At 39.4% G+C, this 11,407-nt stretch overlaps 1 protein-coding gene across 1 annotated transcript; it reads left to right on the top strand.

The window, feature by feature from the left end:
• The first annotated feature begins 491 nt into the window (after positions 1-491).
• On the top strand, positions 492-8,194 carry LOC132615739 (probable inactive purple acid phosphatase 2). The gene is made up of 2 exons (XM_060330345.1): positions 492-1,216; positions 6,665-8,194. The coding sequence occupies exons 1-2, from the start codon at positions 521-523 to the stop codon at positions 7,916-7,918; spliced, it is 1,950 nt and encodes a 649-aa protein (XP_060186328.1). The 5' UTR covers positions 492-520; the 3' UTR covers positions 7,919-8,194.
• Positions 8,195-11,407: the final 3,213 nt, after the last annotated feature.

Here is an 11,407-nt window from a genome sequence, read left to right on the forward strand (position 1 = left end):
AGAGATTGAGATTTGAGAGAAAGATGAAGAAGAGTGAATTGATGTGAATTAAAATGAAAATGAAGAAGGGTTTATATAGGGGTGGGGGATGGGTTAAAGTGTTAAAAAAAAAAAAATTGGGGGCCAAAAATTAAGAAAATGACCGTTTGGCAACGACCATTTTTGCAAATGGACCGTTGCCAACGGTCCATTAACAACGGCCCAACGGTTTTTTTTTTTTTTTTTAAATTTTTCACCGGTTTAACCGGTTTCGGTTTCCAAAATATTGGAACCGGACCGGTAAACTAATACACGGTTAATCGAAATCGGTTAACCGATTATACCGGTTCCAATTTCGGTTCCGATTTAACCGGTCCGGTTACCGGTTAAAACCGGTTAAACCGAACCGGTTGCCACCTTTAAATGGAACAAGTAAACGAAAACAAAAAAGAAGGAAGAAAACTCGTATTGACACGTCACTCAATTGCTAGAAATATATTTAAGCCTTTAACACGGAAACTCTACTACTCTATCCCATCTAATGAATATGATCTCTTTTCTCACCTTCTTCTTTCTAATTTTGAACTTCTTTTCTTTATCATTATCATCTTTAATTTCCATTTCTGTAACCCCAAAAACCTTATCAAAATCAGGTGATCTCATCACAATTAAATGGACTAATATACCCTCACCTTCTAAACTGGATTTCTTAGGAATTTACTCACCACCCAACTCAACCCACAACAATTTCATTGGTTACATTTTCCTTTCAACCCGACCCGAATGGGAATCCGGGTCAGGCTCCATTTCCATCCCATTAATCAACTTACGATCTGAATATCAGTTCCGGATCTTTAAATGGACTGAACATGAAGTCGACCCGGAATTAATGGATGAAGACCACAACCCATTACCTCAAACAAAACATCTCTTAGCAGAGTCCGAGGTTGTCGGGTTTGAACCGGGTCGGGGACCTGAACAGGTTCATTTGAGTCTTACGGGTCGGGAAAATGAGATGAGGGTTATGTTTGTGACGAGTGATGGAGAAGAGAGTTATGTGAGGTATGGGTCGGGTCGGGTTGAGTTGGGTCGGGTTGTGGGGACACGGGTTGGGAGGTATGAGAAGGAAGATATGTGTGATGGTCCAGCTAATAGTAGTGTTGGTTGGAGAGATCCTGGGTATGTACATGATGGTGTTATGGTTAATTTGGAAAAGGGAAAGAAGTATTATTATCAGGTACTAACTCGGTCTCAATTCAAATATCCTACGTGATAAGTTTAAAACCATAAGAGGACATTTTAGTACATCACCTACATCTTTAATTTAGTACACTCGACTCAAAAGTCTCTTTTTCTTCCTTAAATTTTGTGCTCAAACTATGACACATAAATTGGGACGGAGGGAGTATTATTTGAGTCTTAATTTTCTCAAAATCCATGTTATTTATGTTCAGACCATATGGGCTGTATTAATTAGTTGAGGTTAAAGCTTATTATTTATTATTTCACTAACATTAACCTCGAGTAAGGAGGTGTAAGTTACGGTTTCAGTAACTTTAGCCAAACTCTGTATTTACAACAACAACAACAACAACAGCCCAGTGAAATCCCACATCTTGGGGTCTGGGGAGGGTATAATGTACGCAGACCTTACTCCTACCAAGGTAGGATGGCTGTTTCCGAGAGACCCTCGGCTCAATAGAAGCATAAAAAGGGGGTCAGATAAGGTTAAAAGATTTAAAACGATATTGCAATGAAATAATGCAAGCGACACAGTAAAACAGGATAATCAAGGAATTCAAAGCGATATGGAAATGCAAATCACGAAAGCGGCACAGATAAAATAGAGTAATCAAAGTACAGAAAGTAGCAAATAATAACATAAATCAAAGCACAAGAAATTATAATGCACTAATGCGCCTACTAATAAGGAAAGATAACGAGACTTATATACTAGCCTTCTACCCTAATGTGGGTCCTCCACACCTTCCTATCTAAGGTCATGTCCTCGGTAAGCTGTAACTGCGTCATGTCCTGTCTAATCACCTCTCCCCAATATTTCTTTGGCCTACCCCTACCTCTTCTGAAACCATCCATGGCTAACCTCTCACACCTCCGCACTGGGGCATCTATGTCTCTCCTCTTCACATGCCCAAACCATCTCAGTCGCATTTCCCGCATCTTGTCTTCCACCGAGGCCACTCCCACCTTATCCCGAATAGCCTCATTTCTAATCCTGTCGCTCCTAGTGTGCCCACACATCCATCTCAACATTCTCATCTCGGCAACTTTCATCTTTTGAACGTGAGAGATCTTAACTGGCCAACACTCCGCCCCATACAACATAGCCGGTCTAACCACCACTCTGTAGAACTTGCCCTTCAGTTGTGGTGGCACCTTCTTGTCACATAGCACTCCTGAAGCTAGCCTCCATTTCATCCACCCTACCCCAATACGATGTGTGACATCATCGTCAATCTCCCCGCTGCCTTGCATGATAGACCCAAGGTACTTGAAACTACTTTTCTTTTGGATGGCCTGAGCACCAAGCCTAACTTCCACGCCAACCTCCTGGAGTGTCTCACTGAACTTACACTCTAAGTACTCTGTCTTGGTCCTACTCAGCTTAAATCCTTTAGACTCCAAGGTATGTCTCCAATCCTCCAGCTTAGCGTTAACTCCGCTACGAGTCTCATCGATCAGGACTATGTCGTCCGCGAAAAGCATACACCATGGCACCTCACCTTGAATTTGTCGCGTCAATCTATCCATCACCAAGGCAAATAAAAACGGACTAAGAGCTGATCCTTGATGCAACCCCATCACAACTGGAAAGTGCTCTGAGTCCCCTCCTACTGTCCTTACTCTAGTTTTGGCTTCCTCATACATGTCCTTGATCACCCTAATGTATGCTACAGGTACACCTTTAGCCTCCAAACATCTCCATAGGATTTCTCTTGGAACTTTATCGTAAGCCTTTTCTAGGTCGATGAATACCATATGCAAGTCCCTCTTCCTCTCCCTATACTGCTCCACCAGTCTCCTCACAAGATGAATGGCTTCTGTAGTTGAGCGTCCCGGCATAAATCCGAACTGGTTCTCTGAAATAGACACGCCTCTCCTCACTCTCATCTCCACCACTCTTTCCCACACTTTCATAGTATGGCTTAGTAGCTTGATACCTCTATAGTTTTCGCAACTCTGGACATCCCCCTTGTTTTTGTATAGAGGGATCATTACGCTCGACCTCCATTCTTCGGGCATCGTTGCCGTCTTAAAGATGACATTAAACAACCTAGTCAGCCACTCCAAACCTGCCGAGCTCGCGCTCTTCCAAAATTCCCCAGGGATCTCGTCAGGTCCGGTCGCTCTTCCCCTGCGCATCCTACGGACAGCACCCTTAACCTCCTCAACCTTAATACTCCTGCAATACCCAAAATCGTGACGCCTCCCTGTATGCTCCAAATCTCCCAACACGATGTCTCTCTCCCCTTCTTCATTCAAGAGTTTGTGAAAATATGACTGCCATCTCTGTTTAACGAGAGTCTCCTCTACCAATACTTTTCCATGCTCATCTTTAATGCACTTCACTTGATCCACATCGCGCGCCCTTCTCTCCCGCACCCTGGCTAGCCTGAACAATTTCCTATCCCCGCCTTTCTCTTCTAGTTCAGCATAGAGGCGTTCAAAAGCTGCCGTTTTTGCCGTCGACACCGCCGACTTCGCCTCCTTCCTCGCTATCTTATAAAGTTCCCTATTCGTCCACATCTCCACCTCATCCTTGCTTTCTATCAGCTTCGCATACGCCATCTTCTTTGCTTCCACCTTCCCTTGCACTTCTCCATTCCACCACCAGTCCCCTCGATGCCGACCACGACTACCTGTCGAGACTCCCAACACTTCCCTTGCTACAACCCTAATACAACTAGCCGTCCTATCCCACATACTGGTCGCATCCCCACTACTATCCCAGGCCCCCATATCCTTCAATTTCTCTTCCATCTCCAGGGCACTAGCCGTGGTCAAACTCCCCCATCTGATCCTAGGTCGATCCTCCCCGACCCTCTTCTTCCTCGTCATCTTAATCCCTAAATCCATCACCAAGAGCTTATGTCGGGTTGTAAGGTTGTCCCTCGGAATGACCTTACAATCTTTACACAAACCTTTATCATCCTTCCTAAGAAGTAAAAAATCTATCTGAGTCTTAGCCGCCGAACTACGGAAGGTTACCAAGTGCTCTTCCTTCTTTGGAAAACTCGAATTGGCTATCACCAACCCAAAAGCTCTTGCAAAATCCAAAAGTGAAACTCCTCCTCCATTTCTGTCCCCGAAGCCAAAGCCTCCATGCACATCATCATAACCTCCCGAAATAGACCCGATGTGCCCATTGAAATCCCCTCCCACGAAAAGTTTCTCAGTAGGCGGTATGCCTCCCACTAACTCGTCCAAATCCTCCCAAAAGCGCCTCTTCTCCTCCTCGCGTAAGCCCGCTTGCGGCGCATAAGCACTAATAATGTTCAAAGTGGTCCCTTCAACGATCACCTTAATCGACATCATCCTATCGTTGACTCTCCTAACCTCCACCACCTGATCCCTTAAATCACTATCTACTAAAATGCCTACCCCATTCCTATACTTCGATCTACCAGAGAACCAAAGCTTATACCCGTCTACCTCCTTAGCTTTAGGTCCTACCCATTTGGTCTCTTGGACACAAGCTATATTAATCTTCCTCCTCTTAAGGGTCTTAACTAGCTCTATGGACTTTCCCGTTAACGTCCCAATGTTCCAAGAACCTACTCTCAGTCTAGATGCTCCTTTAACCCACTTACTCCTCCTAACCCTCGTCCCCGTCCCCGTCCCTGAACGAGAACATGACCCTAGTCTACCATCAATATCCAAAGCCACGAAAACGCGAGCCAAACTCTGTATTTGTATAAAAAAAATTCATCTAATATGTGCATATAATCTATTCAAAGCCCATAAACCAACAATCCTGGCTCTGCCTCTGGGAAGAATAAATATAAACTTTAGATTACTTCTAGTTTTAGATGTAGTACTTATCATTTTCATATGGAAGAGATGGTTGAGTGAGCTAAAGCTGTGGAACGCTAATCCGCGGTATGTGTTAATGGTACTGAGGGTTCGAATCCCTCTCTTTTCGTTGGTGACTTGGTTATGTTTTATCAAAATATGAAAAACCCTTAATTTGCATAAGTTGTTTATTTATTAGTATCAGAATGTAATTATTCCAAATAGAGCAAAATGAATATATATGATTCACAAAGCTATTTTGGGATTGGCATGTTGTCGATGCTAGAGTATTTAGATGCACAGGTTGTCGAGCTCTCTTCTGGAATCACTTAAAAGAGGGAGAAACAGATACATTAAAATTTTCAAAATCCAAATATTCCATGTCCATGCTATTGATTCTTGGGTAGGTTCGGAGGGTGTTTGGGGGGATTGGCTTCAAGAAGAACAACAACAACATACCCAGTGAAATCCCACAATGTGGGGTCTGGGGAGGGTAAAGTATAAGCAGACCTTACCCCTATCTCGGAAGAGGGGATTGGCTTAATAACCAGATATTAATAGTTCTTTGGTAGTCCTCAACTGATCTCAATGCTGTTACTTAGTATTTGATCCTTCCTCAATCTGGTCAGACGATCAATTTCTGGGTCCTCCACGCCCACCAAGAAAACCTTAAAGCTTTTCACTTTACTACAACTGTCTCTCCTTTTACCTGAAAGCCTCACTAGTACAATATGTTTGTGTTACTATAACACACAACAGAAGCTCTCTGCTTTTGTCTGTTGCTAATCTTCTTTCAATATGATCATGTAATTTTAGCACTCTTAAATCACTCCAAGAGTCCTTAATGAATGAGTGAAAGGTGAACTTGACTTTATAATGAGATATCTATATAGATGGATGTTATTTTATGAGAGAACTTCTTCGGTCTAGCTTCAGACATCTTTTATCTTTACCCTTCCTTGTGGAGCAATGACCATTTGTACCTTGCTATATGTATTCCACATCCTTTTAATTCCTTAGCAAATTGACTTTCTCGGAAAGACTTATGCTTTTACATGTGGTGGGAGGTTTGAGCAGTGAGGCGCAGTGAAGTTTTGGTCTGAAATATGATGGTATTGATATGATAGAAAGGTTCAGGGTTTTTAACGACTGTATGATAAGGTGAGGTTTTTGAGCCGAGGGTCTATCGGAAATAACCTCTCTACCCCATAAAGGTAGAGGTAAGGTCTGCATACATATTACCCTCCCCAGACCCCAGTTGTGGGACTATACTGGGTATGTTGTTGTTGTTGTATAATAAGGTGAGGCATTTCCTTTGGTGATGAGCGAGTTCATGAATGTAATCTATCTAGCGGAGTACATTTATTATTTTTTTGGATAAATTTTCTAGTGGAGTACATAGAGCCCCCAGATTGACATATTCAAGAATTCAAAGCTATCTGCTATAGTGGAAACATCCTCTATTTAAGAATGTTTAGGAAGTCATGCTAATTTCACCCACCCATATAAAATCAGATTTTCTGATCCTTAGTAGGCAGTAGCTATAGAGGTATATTGTTATGATAAATAATGCAGAATTAGAGATCTTCTGTTTCTTGAAAGTTGTCACGGTTGCCACTGTTTATACATCTAATGTTGTATTACCATACAGGTTGGCAGTGATTCAGGGGGCTGGAGCCCCGTTTACAGCTTTGTGTCACAAAATGGAGACTCGGGTGAAACATTTGCTTTCTTGTTTGGAGACATGGGGACTGCTACACCATACAATACATTTCTTCGTACACAGGACGAAAGTATATCAACCATTAAGTGGATTAGCCGTGATATTGAAGCTCTTGGTAATAAGCCTGCCCTTATCTCACATATTGGAGATATCAGCTATGCAAGAGGATACTCTTGGTTGTGGGACAACTTTTTTTCTCAGATAGAACCTGTTGCTTCCAGAGTTCCATATCATGTATGCATTGGAAACCATGAATATGATTGGCCACTTCAACCTTGGAAGCCTGATTGGTCAAGCTATGGGACAGACGGGGGAGGTGAATGTGGTGTACCGTACAGTTATAAGTTCCATATGCCAGGAAACTCTTCAGAGCCGACGGGAATGCGTGCTCCTGCAACTCAGAATCTTTATTACTCATTTGATTCTGGGCCTGTTCACTTTGTCTATATGTCAACTGAAACCAATTTCCTTCCAGGTAGTAAACAGTTCGACTTTTTAAAGCATGACTTGGAATCAGTTGATCGAGTAAAAACTCCGTTTGTCGTCTTTCAGGGGCACAGACCAATGTACACGACAAGTAGTGGAAAAAAAGATGTCCCTTTGAGGAAGAGAATGGTACATTATTTGGAACCTCTTCTTGTGAAGAACAATGTGAATCTTGTATTGTGGGGGCATGTACATAGGTATGAGAGATTTTGCCCTTTGAATAACTTCACATGTGGAAGCTCGGGCTTGAATGGGGAGGAGCAGAGGGCTTTTCCTGTGCAAATTGTGATTGGGATGGGTGGACAGGACTGGCAGCCTATATGGGAGCCAAGAGTGGACCACCCTAGTGATCCTATTTACCCACAGCCTCTTCAATCTCTGTACCGCGGGGGTGAATTTGGATACATGAGAATGCATGCCACAAAGGAAAAGCTTACACTTTCTTATGTAGGAAACCATGACGGGGATGTGCATGATATGGTTGAGATCCTATCTTCAGGACAAGTTCCAAGTGGTGGTATATATGATGGTCCTGGGGCCACAGAAGAGATGGAGTCTATGCTTTCATGGTATGTAAAGGTTGGAAGTGTGCTAATGCTTGGAGCTTTTATCGGTTACATAGTGGGATTCGTATCTCATGCCCGGAAAAATGCTGCTGGTAAAGGCTGGAGACGTATAAAAACTGAGGAAATATGAACACCTGCTTCTTCACATTGTGAAATTTAGCAATACCTGTTTCCAGATGGAAAATCCATAGTGAAGATGATCTTCACCTAGTCACAGTAAGATAAAGAGAGTGCTTGCTTAATAAATGTGACCTGCATTTTGCACTAGTGCTGTAAATATATAGAAATTCTGTTGCATTTGTTCTGTGAGAAGTAATGTGGGAATAATCATGTGTTAGTGAGATACCTCTATTTATGCTGTTAATTAATGGCGTTTACATAGCATATTATATGGGCTGGTTTACAACATTTTCTTGCAGAGAAATTCTTCTTCCTGGCCAGTTGGCTACTGCTTTAGGTGTTAGTAACTTATTGCTACCTGTCTATCCTCAATTTCTAGGGAAAACTAAGAAACCCAAAGGAAGAATCTTTGTATAATTTCTTCTGTTTAATTTTTTTTTCTTCTTAAGTTCTGTTCAAATTTTTATTGCCTCTTCCTATGTTTGTTTTCTCTCTTATACTCCCCCTTTTTATTTTGTGTTTTTGTTTCTCTGGGCATTCGTTTAGAAAATAAGGAAGACTTTTGAATATGTGGCTTTTGAATCTCATGTTTTTAAAATAAATAAAAATGTGATATTTCAAGGGACAGTGTTCTAATTCAAATGTATGTTGTCTCTTTCTTGGCGCGAGGGGGTGGGGTTAGTTATGGAATAGGTGACAAACCTAACCTGAATTTGTGTCGTCTTTCTTGGTGTTTCTTTTAAAAAGCAACAATGTCCTGATAAGTTTGCATGCACTTAGATTATTTGATCAAGTACTATTATCTTCTACCAATATAGGCATCGGATTCAAAAGCGGATAAAAAATATTGTAACTTTATGAGTTTGGTATGCCATTGAATACACTGATCATTTGAGTTACTAAGTTGGATTAACTTGCCATTGTCCAAACTCTCATCCTACTCACAACTTGTCTTGTTTTGCACGTGATAGATTAGTATCATTAGGTCCAAAATCGCAGAGCTTCACGAAGTGTGTCACATGACTAAAAGAGTTAATGGACACATGTAATTTTTTTTTTTGTGAGTTTCCTTCATCAACTATCCGTTGTTCTTTTTACTATCTAAACTATCACTCTATTAGTGTTAAAACACACCTCGGTGCTTGCTTAGATAGGTGGAAGGAACAATGGACAGTTGGTTAACTCAGCATTGAGGTGTGTTTTAATACAAAAGGAATAATAGTTTAGATAGGTAAAGGGAACAATGAATAACTGAGGTATGAAACTCGCAAAAACATAGTAATACTTTAGATGGGTTTTGAAACTCAAAAATAAGAAATTTAACTTTAAAGCAAGTGGAACCAACTCATTACCTCTCTTAATCTAGATGCCTTCACTTTAAAGTAAAATAAAATGTCTGATCCAGTTATTATGAATAGATATAACTGGCACTACCTATGGCCTATGTTACATACTGATGGCGGATGAAGTGCATGCACTCCGGATTCAACCGAACTCAATATATTTTTAGGCGGAACATAAATATATAATAAGAATTCATTATATTTTTGTAAAATATTAAATTCTGAACTTGTAATTTAAGAGTAAAATTAATATATTATTAAAAGATTGGAAACTGAACACAAGTTTAAATTTCAAATTTGTCTCCAAGAAACACATAATAGAACTTTACTCTGTCTACAGGGTGGAGAACCTACTTGAAGGTTTAGTCATCAGTTTAGGACCCGTTTGGCCATGAAAATTATTTACTTTTTTGAAAAAAAAAATTCATTTTAGTTTAAAATCAGCGTTTGACTATGAAAATTTCAAAGACAACTTGAAATTATATTTGAAATTTAGAAAACATCTAAAACTTTGTTTTCACTTTTTTCACTTTCAATTCATTTAAACAACCAAATATCTTTTTACAAAAACTATAACCAAGCACGACTCCAACTTCAAAAATTCCAAATAAACTGAATTGTTTTTTGGTTTTTATTGTTAAATGCCGACTTACAATAACAACAACATATTCAGTTTAATTTAATAAATGAGGTAATATTGCTGGTTGGTGCATAAATGGACCTAAATTTGTTTTTATAAATCTTAAAAGTTTAATTTTTCTCCCGAGAAACACCTTGTTTTGTATAAGTTTACTCATGGAAATATATGAATGAACTAAAAATATATGAATTATGGGCCAACTCAACCCCAAAAGCTAGTTTAAAAGGTGAGTATTGTCTAGTCATAGTAAATAGATCATTCATCTCTTAAAGCACCGATGTGGGACTCTTTACACACCTCTCACGCCTAGGAATGGACATTTGGAGCATGGTCAATTTTAATTTGGGGCCGAACATCAAAAAACGAGAATTGAGATGGATTATGCTTTGATACTATGTAAGAAATTGTTCTTCGGTCTTCAACCTGAAAGCTAGTTAAAGAGGCGAGAATTGCTCAATCATATTAAAGAGACCACCAATCCCTTAATGTACCGATATGGGACTCTTCAAGAAGAACCGTAGTCACTCTTGGTCCTTCGTTTTTTATTCACCTTTTATATGGATGTGATTGGTCATTACACAAACAAATAGAATTGGACTTTTTCAATTTATAAGGGGTTAATAGTACTTTTGGTTCCTTAATTATTGATATATTTTAATTTCAAACCTTGAAATATTTGACTAACAACATTTAAACTTCGATTAATTGAATTATACATTGTTAATCTCTTTTTTTGTGAATATTAATTCACACATTTACCATAAGTGTTAACGATTCCACCACTTAATTACACACGCAGATATATATATTAAGCTTATATAGTTATTTCTATTTGATGGTAATGTAGTTCTATAAATAATCTAAATATAACATGTTTACTACTTAAAGGGATCACAAACACATATTTTAATTAATTGAAGGTTAAATATATTTAATCAAATACAATAAAGATTAAACTAGAAATTATCAATAATAAAAGGGCCAATAGTACTACTATCCTTTTAAAAAAAAAAAAACTAAGCCAATGAGAGTAACTGTTCGATTCTGATTGATTGCACAAAACTGCAAAGCTATCTTTTGATGCCCTACCAAACAAAAGAGTCTGGAACCAAAATGCCCCCCAAAAAATCATTTTGAACTAAAATACCCCAACAAAAAAAAAAGTTACAAAAGTACCTGTAGATAACAAAATTTTATTAAATTTAATTCAAAAGAAATCGGATTACATTCAAGATATATTAGTCCGGATAAATAAATTGAGGGCTAATAAAATTGGGTTAATTAGTTAAATCCAATAAACATGGATTTAAGTAATGGTCCAATATCGTTGGGCTAGTCCATTTAATTGGGCTACAAATAATGAGCCCACTTTATCAAGCCCAAGATGTCATCTTATTCAAGAGGCCCAAATTGGTGCCACATGTCAAATGACGTGGCACGCCATGTCAAGCGAGAGAGCCAATAGGATCATGCCACGTGTCAAAATGATGCAGCATGCCTAGTCAAATCAAAGGCC

This window comes from Lycium barbarum, chromosome 10 (genome assembly GCF_019175385.1).
Source record: "Lycium barbarum isolate Lr01 chromosome 10, ASM1917538v2, whole genome shotgun sequence".
Lineage (NCBI taxonomy): Eukaryota > Viridiplantae > Streptophyta > Magnoliopsida > Solanales > Solanaceae > Lycium > Lycium barbarum.

What these genes read in the sequence shown, in the direction of transcription:
- LOC132615739 (XM_060330345.1), top strand. Translation starts at nt 521, where the DNA reads ATGAATATGATCTCTTTTCTCACCTTCTTCTTTCTAATTTTGAACTTC. An exon ending in GAAAGAAGTATTATTATCAG is followed by an intron (nt 1,217 to 6,664) that starts GTACTAACTCGG and finishes ATTACCATACAG; the next exon opens with GTTGGCAGTGATTCAGGGGG.